Genomic DNA, 23,453 nt, shown 5'->3' on the forward strand with positions numbered 1-23,453 from the left:
GTTGCAAAGTAAGAGAGTAGTATTATACTTCTATACTCTATAATGACATGGAGTCTTACAACACCAAAAGTTCCTTCCATATGAATCTTGGAGGGTCTAACGTCAACTCTAATATCACATATTTTCTCAATCACTTTTAATTTACACCATATAATTTAAATATATAAAAGTTTACTTTTAAATTATATGATACAAACTTAAAAAAAAATATATATATTTTATATAATTATAAAACAACTCAAAGTATAACAAAACAAACTTGAGATTAGACATTACTTGTGGTCCAATATTGAATTTATTTACATAACACAAATCATATCAACATACAAAAACAAATAATATACACATAACCAAACCATATAACACATGTACAAATAAAACAACAAATTAACGGGATTACGAAACTTAATTCACATAATTAAGTTTAATTAACATAATTAATGAAAGTAATTAGTATATCTAGAACAAACCAAGAAGTTTCTTAGGAGGTTTTCCTGTGGTACGGTATTTAGCAGCTGCTTCTTCTGCTTTCAGAACATCTTCAGCACGTTTGGCTTCAACTAATGCCTTCTTTTCTTCGGCTTCTTTGTGAATCATTGCTACTTTGTTCTTCATTTTTTCTGCATATTCCGCTTTCTTTTTCTCTAGCTTTTCCTGTAATCATGTATGCATCATTGTTTAAAATTATTGTTATTAAAATCTCGATTCTGCTCAACGATTCTACGATTCAAAAACAGGCGAGTGATCCAAATTATGGTAGGATCTTTAAGAGTATACAACATATCCTCGGGCCTCAACCATCAACTTAAACTTTTGGTTGAGTTTGTTCTTTGACATGGTATTAAAAGCCAACGTGACAACTAGTCACAGGTTTAAATCTTAACTACCCCTCATTTAAAGTAACATATTTAACGCTAGGTATAAAAAGATTTATGTTGCATCCACACTTTTAGCCCAAAGGGCTCTCATGTGATAGGCATGTTAGAGAATACAACTTATCCTAGGATCTTAACCATCAACTTAAAATTTCAATTTAATTTATTAATTTCTTGATGGCATCGTGATGTATAATTTTACGACTCTATGATTCAATCTTAAACGACTTTTACCGTACTGTAAAATTCACTGATAAGAGTAATCTCGTTTCGATTTTCAATAGAGCCAAGATTTTTTAGTTATTTGGAGAATAATTAATGGATTATATATAAATGGTTGGTAGGGTAATGAAATGTTGTTGATGGAAATAATGTATACCTCAATTCTCTTCAGCTCTGCTTCAACAGATGCTTTCTTGCTGTTCTCCCATGCTTCTATAGCAGCAACTTTTTTGTGTGCCCTACTCAATTCAATTAGTACTTGGTTAAAAATCTCACAAAATTTTCACTTAAGGGTTTATATTGAAAGATCATGAGATATCCTCGAGCCACAACCAATACTTTATACTGTTAATTTAAACTTTTAATTGAGTTGATTTTTTAACAAAGTTACGGATTCAAATGATATGTATATCAGTCAAATTATTTTGCATTTGAGATAACAAAGAAGCTTAACCCAAAATTGTATTCATAATAGAGTAATGTTTATTTCACATCATGGGATGATTAAGAAGGCCATTTAACTCTTAAATTAAGATAAATCTTACTTGTTTTCAGCTTTGGACTTCTCACTTTCTTCCCAAGCACTGATGAGTGACATTCTCTTCTGGGTTTCAACTCGAGCAAGTTCAGCATCTAATTAACCACAATAGTAAAGATATTATTACATTATATTAGTTAAAAATATATATAAAGTGTTACCGAAGGTTCTGGACATATGCAATATGGCCGACTACACAAGGCATAAAGAATAGTGGTTGCAAATAGTACATCATATATAATATATTCAATTATATTAAGATAGAGCAGGTGGTAGAAAGTTTTGATATGAAATAATAAAAGTTCAAAATTAAAAGCCCACGAGGTCGAATAAATATTTGTCAAATTTGCTATATTCCTAAATTTATAGCTTCTTGACAACTATACAACACCATTCTAAAGTCTAAGTTAACATTATTAAGTGATTCACAATTATGCCAGATTATTTACCTTATATATACAATCTTACACTTTGTAATCAAAAAAATGTTACTTTTAATTGACATTAATAACAAATTATTATTTGCAACTTCATATAGCACGAATGAGCTGGTCATTTTACTATTATTTATTAAATTCAAAATCAAAAAAATTTAATTTATACCTTATTCAAGAATGAACAACTTCAAAAACAATTCAAATGTATGAAACCATTACCTCTTCCGACTGAACCCTCGGAAAGTTTTTCTTCTACAATATTTTCCTCCTTAGGCTTCTCCTTTGGAGGTTTTTCGTCCTTAGGCTTCTCCGCAGAAGATTCTGTAACCTCTGTCCATTCAACATAAACAAAAAAATCAGTTATATATAACATGTTTTGATCCAATAAAATATAACTCAAATAAATCACAAAATTACATAAAATAAGGTAAAATTAAATTTGATTTCATAAATTACATAGTTATATATATATTATTAGCTAGATTAATAGGTGTAAAAAAACATATTTACGATTCACATATATATATATATAATAAATTTTTTACATAAAAGATACCTACAACCTTAAATTAAATTCAAAAAGAAAGAAAAGTGAACATAATTCTATCATCTTTATATTTGAAATTGATACGTTATATAGAGTACAAATTAAGCTTGAGTAACATATAGATTAGTATGCATATAGTACTGTATATACATCAATATTACATATAGAAAAATATATTTTTTTTATAAAAAGCAAAATTTTCTTATGGAATTATAAATTTTACATGATACAATATTTTTGATACTAACTAATCAATTTTTTGATAAATTATATTGAATAATTAAATATTTTTCTATTTTCAAGCCGATTTTTAAAAGTTTGTATAAGACACATGAAAAATTGGCTTTTTCTCAATTACTATTTTGGAATAAACACATTGAATGATTGATTACCAAAAAACAAAAGTATTGTTTCTTTGCCTATTACCTTTATGCTAATGATTTAATAATCAAAATAAATTGTCCTAGCTTTTATGTACTTATCACTACTTAACTAGTTATAACTTATATAACTCATAATTTTGAACATCTTCACAATCATAGTTGATCATTACAAAAATATTTAACAGCAATATTTCTTTCTAGTAATAATAAAAATTCAATAATATTCAAATCAATTAAACTACCAAAATAATAAAATATTTATGAATTACGCATAAAATTGATCAAGAAATTAACTACAAATAAAACCGAATATTATAAATCATTTGATAATCATAAATTAATCTAGTGATTGAAATTCCGCATGTCTACCTGAAGGGATTCTTTAAACTTATCCGAATAAAAAAATTTGTAAAAGAATTATAGATTATATAAAAAACAGAAAGAAGTTATAATATAGAAATAGTTAACTAACTTTCAACAGAAACAGGAGTTTTTTCTGGTTCATGGGATTCTTCCACAGTTGTGGGAACGACTGTTTTCTCTTCAACAGTAACCGGTGGAATTTCCGGTGATTCTTGCGGCGGAGTTGCCGGCGGCGCAGGTGATTCGGTCTCCACCTTCTTGGCTTCCTCTGTTGCCATATGTATCTTACTATAATAATATTATTATCAACAATTATAATTATAATTATAATTAATTAACAAAATAATTAAACTTTATATGTGATAAATCAAGAAAAGTAGTAAAAGGGCTTGTTCATCTTCATTCCAAGGAAAAGATATTAATACAATGTCATAGGATTATTTTAGGTATTAAATTATTCTAGTCAACTCTATAATCATGGAGTAAATATCTCAATTATCTCTTAGAATAATATCTTCCTAATAATAATCCAATAATATTCTTTGCATATTCCTAACACCCCCCCTCAAGTTGGAGCAGGTGGAGAATACATGCCCAACTTGCTTAGTAAGTAATCAAACTGAGGTTTACCAAGTGCCTTAGTGAAGATATCAGCAAGTTGAGAATGTGTGGAAACATAAGCTGGATCAATGAGGCCCTCAATAATTGCATCACGTACAAAATGACAGTCAACTTCAATATGTTTTGTGCGCTCATGAAAAATAGGATTCTTGGCAATGTGTAAAGCAGATTGACTATCACAAAATAATGTGATAGCTTTAGGATGATTAACCCCTAGGCTCAAAAGCAGGCCTTTCAACCACTTTAATTCACAAGTAATGGCTGCCATAGAACGATATTCTGCCTCTGTCGAACTGCGAGAAACTGTGTTCTGCTTTTTAGTCTTCCATGATATAGGCGAATGACCTAGAAAAACGAGCCATCCGGTCAGAGACCGGCGAGTGATCGGACATGCCGCCCAATCCGAATCACACCACCCTTGCAAGCTTAATTCACTATCAGATCTCAATAAGATACCCTGCCCCGGTGTTCCCTTCAAGTATCGAACAACACGAATCGCTGCATCCCAGTGCTCAGACCTAGGTTCCTGCATGAACTGGGATAAGACATGAACTGAGTAGGCCAAATCAGGCCTAGTAACGGCCAAGTAGATCAATCTTCCAACGAGACGTCGGTATTTTGCTGGATCAGAAAGTCGTTCCCCAGTGGCCAAACCCAGACGATGATTTTGCTCAATGGGAACCCCAACGGGTTTAGAGCCTAATAAACCAGCTTCAGAAATTATATCAAGGGCATACTTTCTTTGACAAAGAAATAATCCAGTCTTACTTCGAGCAACTTCAATACCCAAAAAATATTTCAAAGGACCAAGGTCCTTCATATGAAAACAATCACTGAGATAGGCTTTAAAAACTTGCAAAGAGGCAGAATTATTTCCAGAAATAATGATATCATCAACATAAACCAGGACATTAATTTGCACAGATCCTTTAGTGTAAGTGAACAGAGAATAATCAGAGTATGATTGAAGAAAACCATAATCTTTCAAAGCAGAAACGAGTTTAGCAAACCAACATCTAGGCGCTTGCTTTAATCCATACAAAGATTTTCGAAGACGGCATACCTTGGTTGGGTGAGAAGATTCAAAACCGGGAGGAAGTTTCATGTAAACTTCCTCATGGAGATCACCATGAAGGAAGGCGTTGTGAACATCCATTTGATGTAATTCCCAGTTTTTAGAGGCTGCAATAGCAAGAAATACCCGAACAGTAACCATTTTAGCCACAGGAGCAAAAGTTTCAGTGTAGTCAATGCCTTCCTGTTGATGGTTACCAAACACAACCAATCTAGACTTTAGACGTTCAACACTTCCGTCGGATCTGTACTTGATTCTGTAGACCCATTGGCAACCTAGGGCCCGCTTACCAGGTGGAAGATTTTCCATTGTCCAGGTGCCATTTTTTTTCAAGAGCCTGTATTTCATGTTTCATTGATTTTCTCCATCCTTCATCCTTCATGGCTTCCTTAAAGGATCTTGGTTCTTTGCCAGAAATTACAGCTGCAATAAAATTTTTGTATCGCATAGAAAAACTGTTACAATTTATATAGTGTGCTATAGGATAAGGAGTACCTGAGGGATGCGTTGGAGAAGAGATGTTAGACGCGGAAGCAGATGGACTTTTAGCTACAACTGTATGAGTGACAGGTTCAAGAACAAAGTCTCGAAGTTTTACTGATGGAATTTTTGTTCTCAGACCACGACCCAATTCCGAGTTTGGAGGCTCAATAAACTGCTGGTTTTGAGGATTTCTGGTGCTATTTTGTGGATTGGATTGCTGTTGGATTATTTGTGGCAGCGGTTGAGTGACATGTCGTGGCGGTTGAGGGTACAGCTGCCCAGTGGGTGATTGAAAAGTAGCTGGCTGACCAGAAGCGGAGCTGGTAGCAGCTGCGGGTTGGCCAGTGCCTGCTGGCTGTTCGCTGGTCTGGGCAGCTCGATGTTGAGTAGTGTCAAGTGCATTCGGAGTCTCGTAAACACCACAATTTGCATCAAAACACTCCGTAAATTCACAGTCCACATTATCATACATAGGAACAATATTTGTGGGTTCTATATTTGTTGATATTGGGTCATCAAAAGGAAAAATGTCTTCAAAAAATTTGACATCACGGGACACAAAGAATTTCTTCAAATCTAAATCAAACAACCTCCATCCTTTTTGACCAAAGGGGTAACCCACAAAAACACACTTGCGGCTTTTGCTTGCAAATTTGTCACCTTTGCAATCTTTATTTTGAGCAAAACATAGACAACCAAAGACCCGAATTGTGTCATAGGAAGGTGTGTTGTTAAACAAAATTTCATAGGGAGTCTTATTTTGAAGTATTGGAGAAGGTGTTCGATTTATTAGATGAGCCGCGGCTAAGACACTCTCTCCCCAAAAATATATAGGTAAATTGGCTTGAAATCTCAAAGCCCTCCCTACATTAAGGATGTGTTTGTGTTTTCGCTCAACTCGACCATTTTGTTGAGGTGTCCCCACACATGATTTTTGGAACAAAATACCAGTAGCATTAAAATAGTCAAGCAAGCAATTAAACTCAGTGCCGTTGTCACTTTGAACTACTTTAATAGTTTGAGAGAATTGTCTATCAACCATAGCAACAAATGACAGGAAAATATGAAAAACTTCTGTTTTATCAAGTAGTAAATAAATCCATACAGCACGAGAATAATCATCCACAATAGTCAAAAAATAACGGGCACCACAAGAGGAAGGATGTCGGTATGACCCCCATAAATCACAATGTATTTTCTCAAAAATTCTGGATGCCCTTTTCTCACTCAGATTAAATTTATTTCTAGGGTGTTTAGCACGAAAACAAATCTCACATGCTTTATTCAAAATACCCTTACAATTGCTAACGGGAGGGAGAAGTTTTACTACTCTTTCCGAAGGATGCCCCATTCTTTTGTGCCATAGTTCCAAAGTTGAAGAAACCACATTGACAGAGACATGTTGTACCGGATCCACACCGTGGAAGTAGAAAAGTCCATCCCGCCTAACACTCGTCCCAATCAACTCCCTCAGTGGGTCCTGTATAGTACACGAAGAGGAAGTAAATTGTACAGTACATTGCATATCATCAATTAACTGCGATACAGAAATTAAATTACAATTTAATTCCGGAACAAAGAGAACATTGTGAAGAATTAATTTTGGTGCTAATTTAATTGAACCCTGCTTGGTTGCAGTCAACGACTTCCCATTGGGTAGGCCTACTGGACAAGATACAGTATGTGCATCCAATAGCCAGGAATCAATGCAAGTAACATGTCTAGAGGCCCCGGTATCAATGATCCACAAAGTGTGATTAAACTTACCATTCAATCTATCATCGGGAATTTTGGTGTTACCGATAAAAGTCGCAAGTGCCTTCCATTGTTCTGCCGAAAAGATAGAGGAAGGAGGCGAAGAAGTTGCTGCCAGTGTTGAGCTGCTGTTGCTTGACCCACGGCTGGCTGCTGCAGCCATATTAGCACGTGCAGGTGGTTTGTTTCGGCCGTGATATTGTGGTTTTCCACGACCCGCTCCTCCTCCCTGCACCTTGGACGAACCAGGCCACCAATCAGGATACCCAATAAGCTCGAAACACCCTGAAATCACATGACCTCTTTTCTTGCAATGTGTGCAGAAAAGGAAAGATTTGTCTGATCTGTCTTTCTGATCATTCGAAGCTTCTTGTGTGGCTGTGGTTGTGGAGGTACGAACGGCAAAGCCTACTGCATCAGGAGGCTTGTCAATCGAAAGTCCTTTGGCGAGTCGAACCCGTTCATCCTGAACAACCAACTGATACGCTCTATCAAGGGACGGTAAAGGATCTTGTGAAAGAATATTTGCACGTGTTTGAGCATGATAATCAGAATGCAAACCCATGAGAAATTGATGAAGCCTGTTATTATCACGCCTTTTCTCATGCTCCTGTCCAGCAGTACAATTCATACAACAAGAACATGTAATCAATGGTTCATAAGTGTTAAGTTCTTCCCACAATGCTGTCAATTTGCCAAAATATGTAGCAACTGACATCATTTTTGTTTGCTCACATCGTGAAATAGCGGATTTGATTTGCTGAATACGCGGACCATTGACCATAGCAAATCTTGATTTAAGAGTATCCCAAAGACGCTTTGCATCCTTGTATTTTGATAGAGTACTCTTGACCTCCGGATCGATCGTGTTCATAAGCCAAGAGATCAACATAGCATGTATAGTACTCCAATCTTCCTGTGTGCAATGCGAAACAGGCGAAGTAATTGTTCCATTTAAGAAACCAAATTTTCTTCTAGCTTCAAGAGCGGTTTGAATATCCGATGCCCACTCATCATAATTATCTCCCTTTAATCGGGTTGGAGTAATGAAATCACCTGGTCTATCATGAGGACCAAGATAGAACGGGGAGGTAATATCCATACGAGAAGGCAGCGGTGGTGGGTTTTGATTGTCTGCCATAAGAATTGATCAAGTAATTTTATTTATTTATTTTTTTTTTTTTTTTTTTTTTTTTTAGTTTCCCCGAGCGTCTGATACCATGATAAATCAAGAAAAGTAGTAAAAGGGCTTGTTCATCTTCATTCCAAGGAAAAGATATTAATACAATGTCATAGGATTATTTTAGGTATTAAATTATTCTAGTCAACTCTATAATCATGGAGTAAATACCTCAATTATCTCTTAGAATAATATCTTCCTAATAATAATCCAATAATATTCTTTGCATATTCCTAACAATATGAAACTTTAAAAATATTAAGGGAGAATAGAGAAGGGAAAAATAAGGAGTTTATTTTTGTAAGTTATGTAAGGTGGTAGAAATGAGGTGGGATTTGGGAAAGAAGTTAGAAGGAATTTGAGGGAAGTTAATGAAAAAGACAGAAGAAAGGATTAGCTGGATTGAAAATAATGAGATATTAGGTGCCAATGCTATCAACCAACACAAATTAAACATATACTCCCTCTCTTCTAAAACGCTTCCCCCTATTTCTATTATTGACACTATCTATTATTTAACTTTATTTTATATATTGTGATTAATTTGTAAGAAAACTTATAGTTAAGTGAGATTTTGTTTGAATTCTCTAATCGCATATTTTCATATTATTAACTTTTATAATTATTAAATGTATATTGTCCAATATATTAATTATCAAAATAACACATTAAATTACGTAAAAGGTTAAATGTAGCAAGTATATTGGAACGGAGGAAGTAAGGCCAATTTTGCCTTTTCATTGCTATCATTCTTTCTCCATTTTATTTATTTATTTATTTATTTATTGCTCATATATAAATGGGAAAACATTTATAATAAAAAAAAGCAAGTGGAAAATGAACTGTTTACCTCAGTGGTAGTTGTTAGGGTCATCGGGTCGATTTCATGTTATGTGTTTTGGATTAGTTGAAAATCGAGTCTTATGATTACATTGGTTTATTGGTTTTTACATAATTTAAATACATTTTGAAATCAGGTCAAAGTCTGATTTGGTTAAAAGGTCGAGAAATGTCAGATCATCAAGTACGTTCTGAATATCAATAAAATTTACTGTCACTTTGAATTTGTTAATGAAAATAACATGTTGTAACTTATAAGAGGAATTATCACTTTCAATAGCAAACTCAAAAGAATAGAGAGCATGCATATCAATATTGTGTTATTTTGATCATAAATTTTATATTAGCAATTTAGCATACATTTCGGAAAACCAAATCTCCGTATAATAATAAGTATCTGAACATAGATATAACTTTAACATAGCCTAAAGATTTTTGACAAACTATTTTTCTATATGAATTTGCTTTGTTTATCATACGTGATATGCTCTACGATCTAATTATAATATATTCATTTAATATAGATTTATGAGTATTTATTTTCCTATTTGATTTTAACATTTTATCTAATACACTAATTTAATTATAAATAATTCTAATTGATGCTTAATTGAAATATATAAAAAATTGATATTAATAAAATTTATATTGAGATGAATCAAATTATAAGATCCCACTTGACTATCGTTTGACATATAAATTAAAAATAAAATACAAATTAAGAGTGATTAATTAATAGTTTCAAAAAATTAAATGAGATAATTACTTTTAATTGGAAGGAGTATATTTTAATTTAAAATTAAATGTGGAGTGCAATTTTAGGCTTTAAATTGTCAAAATTCAGGTGACATCCCCCACTAAGACCCATGATGGTAATTGGAAGTAGGTGAGATACCATTTTGGCTATACTCTATAGCTCATCACATGATTAGAGGAGTGGTATGCAAGTAACCAGCATATTAATAGTTGACATTAGTGTTAATCAACAATTAAGTTTATACCTCTATATGACCTAATTAGTAGTTTCAATCTCAAGTAAATTAGATTTCATGTGATGTCAGGGTGGTATCCGTATATTCACAACCCAAAATTGATATCTCCAATAATATTTTTCCTCGTCGTCATCCTCATATTTAGTTTATCACATTCATAAAAAATTATGACCAGGATAAGGAGGAGGAGAAAGACGGCAACTTATACCCATGAAGGAAGATGCGACCAAAGAGTTCTTCAGCTCTAAAAATATGCTTAAAAGATAAGTTCTTGCACGAAACGATTGAGTGAAGTCAGAACCGCTTCAATAAAATTTGTCCTTATCTTATAATTCTCTCGGCACAAAAAAAAATCATAAATAAATAAAACAAAATCAATTTAATGAAAAGCTCAAGCTAATAATGTAGATTTCAAGATATGTTTTATACTTTTAATACGTCCCCTCACACAGGAACCCTTTAGATTAGAAGTGTGAGTGCAATACGTACCATCTTCAAATGTGACGTTAAACATTCCACTTTAAATAAAGAGTGAGTGACATTTGAAACTATAACCACATGTTATAATGGCTCCATTACCATATTAAGAGATCGACTCAACCAAAACCTTAAATTGATGATTACGGTCTCTGACTTTAATTATTTTTATACTCTAAACCCCTTCCCCCCAAAGAAACTTATCATCTCTACTTATCTGAAGTATTTTCCTTTAGTAACCAAAAGAAAAATATGAGTAATCCAAAAGCATTCGTTTGTTTTGTGCAAGTGTGTGTGGGTGGGGGGCTAATGGGTTAATTACTCACCCATTGCTAAGTTGATCTACTTGGGAAGTTCTTCAACAAAGAAGACTGATTAATTTGCGCCACTTGCCAATTATCTCATCATATTGTTTTTAATTAATGTTGAACACGTGATTTAGATATGACGCAATTATAACTTTATAAGTAATACATTCAAGAGGGAAGAGGTTGTTGAATACAAATCCAAAATCATATATTTACTCTATTTTTATTTTTGGGTGGGCACATCTCAAAATACGTACATATGTCAATGTATTTTTTTAATTGATATTATTTCTAGTTATATTTAAGCCAATAACAATCGTTAATAAATTATTTATCACAAGTATTATTTAGATGAATCCAACTGCATCATTACATTTTGTTGTTAAAAGCTAATCAACAAATAAGGTCAAAACAACACCTGTAAATAGCGTAAAAATCAAATTGTTGAAAGTATTTAAAAATTGAAAAAATTATTTAATACAACACAATTTTAATTAGAACCAAACCAACCCAATATAAACTAATTTGTCAAAAAAAATTAAAATTTACATTTTATATGTCATAATATGAATAATGTGTAACAAGAATTTAGCACAAAACCATACACAAAATCTATTACAAATCAATATTTTATTGTTCAAAAAAAGGTACTAACATATTTCGCATCATGAACAAGATTATTGCTATTTACTACTAAGTTTACAACACAAGTTTACTCTTTAAAAGAATAGAAAGTAATACAAAAGTTGATACAAGAAACCCCAAAGTAATATTCATACACATAGCAACAACGTACCATAATTGCATACGATCCAAAATATTAGATATTTGAATCCGGGTTTTGAAATTCAGATATCCGGATCCGCTACGGATCCCAGAAATTCAAATAGCAGAATAACTACCTGCATAGTCTTCTTCTTCCTGATCTTTCTGAGCATAAACAGTCAACAAAACAAAGGCACCAAAAAGGATAGTGGCAATGGCAGTGAAGTTAACAAGAAAAGCTTCGGAACCGAATTTGTCGAGGCCTCCATTTTGAAGGAATGTGAGCTTCTCCAAGAATCCAATTGCTGCAGTAGCAATGGCTAATGCATATACAAAGATCCCAAACAAAACATGCCATGGAAGGGATTCGCTTCTAATGGAAGTGTTTCCTCCTGGGTAGAAGAATACTACAAATCCATATATCCACTGCAATGTTTTGGAATCAAATTAGAAGCCTAATTAAGTAGATAGTAATTTATCTACCTCAAATTACTTACTACCAGTAGCTTTCACTCTAATGTACTATTTTGATCAATGTATAATTAAAATTACAAAGAGTTAAATTTATGAAAATATGAACGAATTCTCAAATGAGACAGTTTCACGTAAAACCATCTCTATTGGATTATTTCCTAAAATTGATCATTTTTTATGGTTTTTAAGTGATGGATCACTTATAACCTTAAAGTGATCACTTACAATCTTAAAGTGATCAATTAGAGAAATTGATTGATTGTATGAATCCGTCCCACCATGAGACAGTCTCATATACAATAAACTGATTGAGACAAATTTTGTATGAGACCATTTTATTGCGAGAGAAGTTCATACAAATGGCTCAAATTCTAAAAAAAATTCAGTGTTCTATTATTTAAAGTGAATGTTTAATGAATTAAGTTGGACTATATAGTTTAATTGAAGATTGTCTCACAATTAGATAAATAGACCAACTTAAATGAGAATTAGTGTACAAAATTTGTGAAGTTGTTAACAGATTTCATGTTTGTGTCAGATGGGCCCAAGTGTCCTTTATCAGGCTAAAATGTTTTGGGCCCAAACAGGCCTCCATGTGTCTATCACAGACCAATAAACGTCTGGTCTGAAAAGTTTTGGGCCAAAAAGGGTTCCCATGTGACTATCACTTTCCAAAACAATACTCCACATAATTAATGATTGACTTAGTTTAAAAAAATCCCAAATGCACAAGTACTTTAGTGAATCGTATGACACTGAAACAAGTAAAAGGATGATAGTATAAGCATAGAATGAAAGTATACTTGAATGCCGTAGAGGCTGATGGTGCCGATACCAAGCCAAGAATGTAAACTGTACAAGTTAAGGATTCCACTCTCATTGTGGAACTTGAAAGCAGCCCATACTCCGATTATACCAAGAATTAGTGCAATAGCATGCAACACTAAATGAATTATTTTCTTCACATCTTTCTTCAAGGGCAGAGATTTGTAGCTTATAATTGCTGCAATTAAGTTGTAATTAACATGTTAGAATCAGGAGTAGTTTTTACAATTTCAGCTAAATATCACCCCATCTCTCCTGATGAATTAGCTACATTATTATCTTTTCCTTATTGAGTGCTCATGGTTCCAAAACCGGATAAGGGTGGATTGTTATGATGTATTAGTGATAAAAGTCGTAAAACATGGTCAAATCTTATGTCATTGTTGCGGGGAGGGAGCGCTCTTCTTTTTACAACTTACCTCACATTTGGATACCGCACTTTCCAAAAATAAAAAATCTAGCAAATTTAGAATGATGAAAGAAGTAACAAAAATAAATGATGCTTGCAAATGTGAAGAAATTGATGATAATAAAGTGATTGGTTACCTTCACCCCCAAGTATGATGAAACCGATTAACATCAGAACAGGGTGAATCTGTCAAAAAGTAAAGTATGAACCAAGAGTGAGCACCAATTATAAATTGTTCAATGATTAGTACTTCTTACTCCTTAGACAAAATTAAACACAACATTAAAGCTTCATTTTGTTATAATTTTAAACTTAATATGCTGTAAATTTGGTTCCTTGACATTAACATAATTTTGATGCTTATTTCTAGTTCTTTTAAATTATTCACCCCAAAACGTATATTACGTAAATTTTTCGTTGTAACTCTATTCCCCAATACTTGGACATGGGTATTATATTTAATATTTTATTTTAGACAAAAAACTCAAATATTTTTTCAAATTGCTGAATCGAATTGGACCCACACCCATATCCGATATCCATAGCCATATACATGTGACATAGCTCAAAACTACCGACTCCCCAACTTTTCATTCACATGCCCGCACAAAAAGGAAAATTTTCAATTTCTTCGTCAAAGAAGAAAAGGTTATTTTTTACATGGTTATTTCTCTTTATTTCATTTATACATTTTTTTATTTAAATATTTTTTTATCTTATTTTCTCACTAACAAACTAAAATTAAAAGCTTCAGCAAAATTAGAGGGTAAATTATATTTTATGATGAGCTTAAAATCAAACGCTAATAGCTAAACTGAATAAAACACAAGTCAAAACATGTAGGACAAAGATGTACAAATTAATGACCACTTATGTCTCCCAATTGAATAGTACAAATTAAATAAACCAAACCAAGTAAGATAAGAATTGGTAAAAACATCAGCACAAAGTGATAAAATGTACGTCTTCATCCTTTATTGATCAATGCAATGATCTATCTATATCTAGAGAAAGAAAGATTTGAGTTCTTTAATTGCCCACCATCTATCTAGTAAATTTGTTTTCCATAATAGATAGGAGTATTATCTTATCACATCAATCAAATACTTCTAATAAAGTCAAAGATTTACATGTGGCACCCGATTGGCCACATATTAATGGTAAGACAGGGATATTCTAGAACAAGTTCTGCGTGATTCATCAAATTTCCGTCATTATATTTTCCGGGAAAAACCAAGGCAAACCTCTATTACTCTTGACATAGAAATCATATTTGACATAAGTACATATCTAAATGTCTGATTCAACAAAATTATAGAGAAATATATTTGATTTAAATTAATGTGTTCAAATGTCGTACTCATATTCAAATTTCAAAGATTTAAATTTGGATAACAAAGAGGCAAACTCAACGATAAAAATTTATTTGAATTAATTAAAAAGTAATTTAATCTAAGGAAAGTGCTGAACTCGAGTTCTCAGAGCTTATGGAGTAATCAAATTATTAAGGTTATTATTATTATCAACAACATTAGCAAGAGTCCATTTATATTTTCCTGATATAACAATAACTATCTCAAAGTCTTAATTTCAATAATAGAATCAACAATTATAGTCATTGATAAATTTGTCATTAGACATATAAATAACAAGACCCACTCAAGAAGACGTGACTTAAGTGCACTTAAACCTAATGAAATTTAATTCAAAAATTAATAGGTAATGAAAAGGATATTCTAGTACATTTATATGTTAGTTAATCTTTTTTAATTATTCGAAATAGAATCACATGTGAATAATTATAATAAAATTTTAAAATGATATTATAAATTAAAAGATTATTAATGATTTTCATAGCCCCTAAAAAATTTAAAGATTAAACACACTCAATTAATTCCACACCTAAATTTTATTTTAAATATAAGGTGCCTTGCAACACAATATGGATGCAATGATGAACATAGTTGAAGGTTAGCTGGTTTGACTATGCACACATGTAAAATTTATCTGCCATTATTTATTGATTTATTTAATACTATTAGTCTATTAGCGTTTCACAACAACAAAAGTGTAGAAATGTCATAGTTTTCTCACCTAAATCACAATTTGTCTCCAATATAAAAACAGGGATAATATAATAACTTCAACATTATTCTCAAGCTAAACAATAATCTTAAGTCAACAATTTCATCCCCAAAGTATGCAGCATTGCTCACCCTCAAATATAATTGGATCTATACTTCCCCTGGATTAAATTTAAAAATAAATTTTGAAACAAAAAAAGGAAAATTACTTATCCCAATCGAAAAACTCGATAATCGATTATTTGTTCTTTTGTTTCTAAATTAGGTATGATAATCAACGCCCCATATTTCATCACAAAAATTACCTATTTCATTTTTCCTTTTTTCCGAAAGAAAATTAGTAATTTCTCCTAAAACGGAAAAATTAGATTTAAAATACCATAAAAACAAAAAAAATGATTGAAATTAAATCGAAAATAACAGTAATACTAAGTATTAAGAAGTAAGAATAAAATTTATTTCAAGAGAAGTAGTAAGGGTAGAACGTACGTTGAAGATGAGACTTTTATCAGTAGCTTCCCAGGCTAAACCACCTCTGTAATGAATACACCAGATCAATACCATAACTGCACTCACTACTGCAAGCGCGTGTACCACAAACGTCAATGGAGTTGCCTTTACTATTCCCGCCATATCTTCTTTGTTTTCTTCTTTCTCTTTCTCTCTCCTTTTGTGATACTGAAATTCGTTTTTTGTTGAAAAAGGATTCTCTTCTATTTTGGAGCCCTTAATAGACTTTAAAACTGAGATTGGGGTTTTATAAATTTTTTAGTGGTGACTTCCAATCTTAGCCGTCAGATATTTTACATTAGATTGGGCAAAAACCTTAATTTCTTTTTCGAAATTAAATGAAAAATATATAAAATTCTCCCATGGACCATTTTGAAATTAAACTTGGTGATGATGAGCATTGGGCAAACGGTAGATAAACTAGTTAGTGTTAAATAATTTACATTTAATTTTTATTTTGGGTTGCTTAATTACATTCTTTTCTATTTCAGTAAAAATTAGACCGTCAATATAATTTTTTCTTAATCTCGCCCACAAATATGACATTCATTCATTCTCTAATTTTATCCACTCATTTCTTAAATCTAATTTATTTTATATTTTTACCCAACTTGATATACCAACAAAGTAGTTAATATTTTTTTTTGAGTTGAAGGTATTTTATATTTACAATTCTTTAAAAGAGCATAAATTACAAGATAACTTTATCATTACTCACAAGGTGCTTTCTAAATTAAATATTAATATTAATATTCCTATTAAATTATTAATATTATATTATAAACAAGAAAACACGGCAATCAAAGTTTTTTTTGAATTATATGAGTATGTTTGGCAAATTAGTACTACATTTTTAGCTTTTAAATTAGTTAAATTGAAATGACTTTTAAGTTAAAAGTCAACACTAAAAAAAAATGCTTCCTTTATTATTTTTTTTGTTTGTTCACTTTAAATTTTTTTCCAATTTAGAAGTGAGAAATTTAAATTTAATTTTTAAAGTATATATTAAAGGTAAAAACTATTTACTTGAAATTTTGTTAGATTCATTTTGATGTAAAGAATTTTAATATATAATTTTTTAAATTTTTTTATAATGCGTACTAAGTGATATCAAAACTCAAAATTTGTTTTGAAATATGTGCAAAAAGTAAATGGACAAATATATAAGAATGGATGGAGTACTTTTTGGAGCTTTTTAATCGGCTATTGTCATCTTAATATACTTTTTCTCTAATAAAAAGTCAACAGTTAAAACAATATTTTTTATCAAATAAATTTCTCAAGTCTTAACAGTTAACAAACAAAAAAATGAATAATATTAACGGCTCGCCTTATATGAGACCGTCTCACCATGAGACGGGCCAATATAAATAGTCAATTTTTTTAATTGATTACTTTAAGATTGAAAGTGATCGTTTTAAAGTTATAAGTGATTGCTCTAAGACTACTAAAACTATAAAAAGTGAATATTTTAAGATTATAAATGATTATTTTAATGTTATAAGTAATCACTTTAATACAAAATGTATATATTGGGCCAACCCAATAGTGATGGTCTCACCGTGAGACTGTCTCATTTAAAAATTAGTATAATATTAATACATATGATTAAAAAAGACAAGCAAATCACTAACAACCAATTACCAAAAACTATTATATGAAAGAGTTTTATGAAAATTATATCAAATAATTTTTTTTGAAAATTTAGAAAAATTTTAATATTACTCCGTATATTAAACAAAATTTCGATTAAGTTACAATGAGAAATAAAGAAAAGGATAATTTGATGTGACTACGTGGAAAAAGTTGATCAGAAGACCCACAAAGTTAAAATTATAAATAAGTCCAGCTAAACTGGGCCCCACATACTCTAGAATTCGTGTGTCGTCCCCAAGTCCTCTACCACCCACTTCACCTAAAATGAATTGAGTAAAGAGAAAGCTGATGTGGTCATTTTAGCATCACTATACTTAATAGTCAATATACACTATATATAAAGTATTTGTTTTGTTCAATGAATTTTTATTCCTTAAAAGTTTGTTTTTTGAAAAAAATAATTTAATTTAAATAAAAACTTGACTCAAATAAGTTGTTAATTCTAGTGAGAGCATCCTGAAATTAAGGCCTAAAGATTTTTGCGCTCTAAATCTAATCCATGCTATCAAATAAATGTTTTGTATAGACTTAGTCCATACTATTTTTGGTGTGCACCAATCCATGCTATCAAGTAAATGTCTTCGGCAATTTTGTAGAGCCAGAGTAAACGTATTTTAAATAAGATTTATTTAAAGTTTTCAAGGTAAATTGACGTATAAAAGAATAATTAAACTAAGACTAATAGTTGGTTTGCTTGTTTGACAAAAAGCAACATAAATGTGCTCATGCTCAGACGAGTGATATATCATTTCAAACGAGCACTTTAAGAGAGCAAAGAAGAATATGCACAAGACTCAAAGCAACATAATTGTGCTCATGCTTAGTCGAGTGACACATCATTCGAACGAGCACTTTGAGAGAGCAAAGAAGAATATGCACGAGATGCAAGCAAGCTGTTGCAGAGGCCAGAAGCCACTTGTGATATGTAGCATGGCAAAGATATATAGAAGCCACTTGTGACAAGAAAAACAGAAAAATATCTAGTTTAGAAAAGCCAGGGGACTCTTTTGGCCGTGCTCTCCTTTATGGGTATGAGTTGTCGCTGTCCTTCCCTCCCCAGACCCTATCCATAGTTTTATATGAGCGGAATACACCAGGTAGGATGATGATGATGGTGATCTAGTTTAGAAAAGATTAATGAGCCACACTACTTGGAGAAACTTAGCAAACAATAACACAATGCTTGAAACCAATGATTTGGAAAGCAATTCACTTGGGTGCATGGGTGCTGTGTGGTGTGCCAAATGCACTGCATGGCTTGGTGCAGGGGTGAATCTGAGAAATTCATCACCCAGGTTTACTCCATGATTTAATTAATGATTCAGGAAGTATTTGGTATATAGAAAGCCATTATTGTGTTACTTACAAAAATTGGACATTGGATATTTAGATTACAAATGTATCTGACATGAGATTTTTAGTCTGAGTAATAACATAAATAATCATCTCATATTGGTTACAAATTACAAATTACAAATTATTGAGATCATCTGCATGACTGCATCACAGTATTTTTAATAATTACAGCTTTAACAAAGATTGTAACAACTAACAAGGCAACACAATGCTCTAGCAGAAATAGTTTTCATTGAGTCGGATTAGAGTCATGTTCATTTGAATGAAATTCCAAAAGTGTCGAGTATCTTATGATGTTTGATTTTAGTAAACTAAGATAATCAAAAGTTTCCCCACAAAAACAAATAATAATGATAATGTAGCACACAGTATATTCAGGGAAATTGAATCCCAATCACCTTAAAATAAGGAAGAGGTAAAATAGTTGATTATAACAAAATAACAAATCTCCTAACCTAATTCATATAACAAAGAAATAAATGGGTCAGTGTTTCACAGGGTTGGTAGCTCAAAGTTTCCCAAGTAAAGTATGGACAAAATTATGTAGGGATTTCAACAAGATTCATAAAACATCTAACAGAGACTTTTAATCACCAAACTATAAGCAGAAAATTATTAATTCTCTGTTCCTATGAGAATGCACCTAATATTTTTTGGGTGAAATTTAGTAGAAAGAGGAACAAGTAAATAATAGAAATGAGTCATTAAGATGGAGAGATAATAAATTTGTAAATGAGATTAAAAGAAAAAAAGTTGAACCATAACCAAAAAAAAAGAAAAGGGGAAAAATGAGTAAGACAAAATTAATATGAAAAATGATACAAATTTAGAGGGACATAGGAAATAGTTTGATGAAAAGACATCTGCGCAAATAATATAATCACGCTCCTACCAAGTCCGGGGAAGACACTAACTTCTCAGTTCAACCCTTATTTGGACTATTGTAAATAAATGACTCAATGACATGCCCTAGGTGAATCAACAATCAGGGACGAGACACAAAGTACAAATGAATGTTAAATATAAATAGACAAATTATGGAGAAAAGATATATTTGATTATTTTACGTGATCATAGTGGTTTACTAAAAACTAACGTAAATATATGTATACTAATTAGATTAGTTTACTATAAATTATAATTGGTTCTAGTAAGGTCGCACATATAAATATTGATTTGATGAAATTGAACAAAATAACATAAATGTTTATAGATATTATGGTGGTTATATACTGCAAAGAAAGACATAGAGATTCATCTTTATTATATTACTTGAACTTATGTAATGCATATGAAGGTATATATATTGTTGAAGCAAGTACCAAATATCCTAGTCATGGAGATGATTTTGATCACAAAGTTGAACATGCCATGTCTTGTACTTTGGAGGAGGATGTGGATGTGTTAAGTTGTGATAATTTGTGGTTTGGATCACTATATAAGGTGATCGATGTGGAGCAAATAAGATGCATCGGACAAAGTAAGGGAGGCTTTGATCAAGGCATGATGAGGTTCCACGGAGGTATTGGACCATGCCTTAAACGAGCCAAGCCATGGGGGAAAGGTTGCTCGAACAAGGCAACAAAAATTAGCAGTCAGACAGTGCCATAAGCACTGTGCTCGTTCAAACATGAGAGTCAGCAGGCAGTGAGTTGAGAAGTCTGCTGCTTGTTCGAGCAGTGGGGTTGCTCTTTCAAGCAGCTAGTCAATAGCTCAATGGTCATTTTTCAGTTTCATTTCTCTTGATGGCTTTAATGAAGGGCATTTAATCTACACGTCATTGTGGGATTATAGCTGACTTAAGTATGGTTTTAGAATGTTATATGCCTTCTACATAAAGGGCTTATAACTTCATGATCAAAAACAACACACAATAAAGAGCAAGGCTAATATATAGAGAGGCGTTAGGGTGAATATCTAGAGAGCTTTTTTTCTTCTGTATTAGTATTGAGGGTGATCTCCATTGTTTGAGAGTTTGTTCTCAAGAGTAAGGGTTATTATATTATTATATTGTTAAATCATAATAAAATAAACATTTGTTGAGGAAGAGGTATTCAAGATACCTCATTACATTGTGTGTTCTTCCTTTTATTGTTTTTGCTGTGTTTTCTATCTTTTTTCTCACTTGTGTGAAGCCGTAAGAGCTTTCATTTCACATATCTTCATCGTGTTATTTACTTAAAAAACACAAATGAACTGACATGAACTTATGTATATAAGTTGCATTTGCTCATATAATCATATGATGTTATATGTATTGTACAAATTTCCATGACATTTTGCCTTTTTCCATACAAACACCATATTACACCCTAAAAGTAGTAAGAAAGTAGTTTCTTATTTCGTACTAGTTACATAGTGATCCGGTTGTTGCTTGTGGAGCAATAATAGAGGAACATCAATTGACGTTCTTTTATCCTCGGTCGGTGAAATAAATACTTAATTATACAATGTGAAATTAACACATCAAAAGTTTTGATATTTTTTGATATTTATAATATGTAATATGATATGCATGCAATCTTGGATTAAATGTAAGAAAATATTTATTAGAATTCATGCATATATGATATATGACTATCTGCTTACTTCTCACCTCCATGAAACAATAAACTTGAAAAAAAAAAAAAAAAAATGGCTTAGCTACATTAGAGCAACATCACGCCAAGGATTTCCTATAGACGTTCAAATGAATCCCGTATAATATACCAATTGTATTTTCCTTAATGTTATAATTACCTTTTAAGGTAAACGTCTAATATCAAATAAACAGAGAATCTACGCACTCTGAACCTCCTAATGTATAAACCAACAAATACGAAGTCAATATCAAGTCCACTTAAATTTAATAGTTAACCAGATGGCAAATAAGCCCAAATGATATGTGATCCAAGGAAACATAGTTGGGAGGATGACTTAACTTGAAGGTATCTTAGAACTTACATTGAAGTTGAGGCTTATATTGGGAGTTTCTTAGGCCAATCCACCTCTGAATCTACTGCACCAAACCAAAACTATCATTGCACGTATCACAGCTAGCACGTGTGCCACATAAGTCACTGGAGTTGTGTATATGCAAAATATTAGTCATAGGCAATTATGACAGAAAAATATCTAGAGGATTAATTTAACACTAATCTGGGAGGAATTAGTAAGTTTAGAAGGTAATCTGACAATATTTATCTGGGAAAATTGAAGGAGCATTGAACGTATATCAGTAATATTAGTGCATGAGAAGATCACGTGTGGTTGGAAGACACTTGTCAATTATAGAAGATCATTATAAGCTAGTGGAACATGTGTTAATAGGAGAAGCAAAAAGCGCCATGGAAAATAAAGGGAAATCACCAAAGTAAAGAGAAACTTGACACGTCCAAGACAACTACAGTTGCATGCAAGGGAATTTTGGAAATTGTTGAAATAACAGAGGAATATTCTACATGCACGGATATATACTATAAATACACATCAAGGAGCTCATAAATAAGGTAATTAATTTTGAACTAACAGCTACTATTAAGAGAGAAACTAAGAAATCTAAGTAATTTATTGCGAAAGAGTTATTACATCTGATTATCAAGGACCCAAATTGATTTTTAGAAGAGCTTTATAATTGCACAATCATAAATCTAAGAGGGTAATTACTATTGACATTAATAATCCACAAAAGTATATTTGCCAGATATTAATCATAAAAGACCTCACGTCAAAATAAGTCCTAAGTAGTAATCCACCTTGTAGCCGCAATGCTCCTGGAAAGACCTATTAGGCAATATGTCTCAGACTGTTACTGACTTGGGCGTCGAAGTGGCTCCCCCGAAAAAATTTCGGGCCCTGCTAACCCCTTGTTGCATTTTATAGGAACAACCATTTTCTCAAACAATCTTGGTGCATAGCTTGGCAAGATAACAAAGACAAGAAGAGAAATCAGGTATTAGAAGCTGTTATATCTTCCCTAGATATAGTTAGTCGCTGCATAGTTTGATGAACGTACCTGGCACAAAAATTATAATGTGAAGAGAGCCTACTGGCCTATGGTATCACGCTATACTAGACTAGATTCATGTAATGTCCTCACTATCTCGAGCCTCCTAAGAGCTAAGGCCAACATTGGATTGAGGTGAATTCAAGGGATACATAGGGAGCGGCTTCACTATACGCTAAAAGAAAAGGATTTGACCGACCTTGAAGGCCAAATGTAAACTATCTTCATCATATTGCCAAATGGCCTCACTAATCTCTCTATTTCACATGTTATGATACTATTAGTACATTGAC

The 23,453-nt window shown here is 32.0% G+C and overlaps 2 protein-coding genes across 2 annotated transcripts; both read right to left on the reverse strand.

Moving 5' to 3' along the window:
- Window positions 1-256: 256 nt before the first annotated feature.
- On the reverse strand, window positions 257-8,858 carry LOC130806218 (remorin-like). Its single transcript, XM_057671213.1, has 6 exons — window positions 8,719-8,858; window positions 3,475-3,720; window positions 2,292-2,402; window positions 1,643-1,730; window positions 1,255-1,336; window positions 257-654 (listed from the first exon to the last, which is right to left on the reverse strand). Exons 2-6 carry the CDS (start codon window positions 3,641-3,643, stop codon window positions 460-462), a joined length of 645 nt encoding a protein of 214 aa, XP_057527196.1. The 5' UTR covers window positions 3,644-3,720; window positions 8,719-8,858; the 3' UTR covers window positions 257-459.
- Window positions 8,859-11,698: 2,840 nt separating this feature from the next.
- Window positions 11,699-16,624, reverse strand: LOC130806631 (transmembrane ascorbate ferrireductase 1). Its single transcript, XM_057671782.1, has 4 exons — window positions 16,143-16,624; window positions 13,707-13,755; window positions 13,139-13,338; window positions 11,699-12,287 (listed from the first exon to the last, which is right to left on the reverse strand). The coding sequence occupies exons 1-4, from the start codon at window positions 16,284-16,286 to the stop codon at window positions 11,979-11,981; spliced, it is 702 nt and encodes a 233-aa protein (XP_057527765.1). The 5' UTR covers window positions 16,287-16,624; the 3' UTR covers window positions 11,699-11,978.
- Between the last annotated feature and the right edge of the window lie 6,829 nt (window positions 16,625-23,453).

The sequence above is a fragment of the Amaranthus tricolor genome, chromosome 2 (genome assembly GCF_026212465.1).
Source record: "Amaranthus tricolor cultivar Red isolate AtriRed21 chromosome 2, ASM2621246v1, whole genome shotgun sequence".
Taxonomy (NCBI): domain Eukaryota; kingdom Viridiplantae; phylum Streptophyta; class Magnoliopsida; order Caryophyllales; family Amaranthaceae; genus Amaranthus; species Amaranthus tricolor.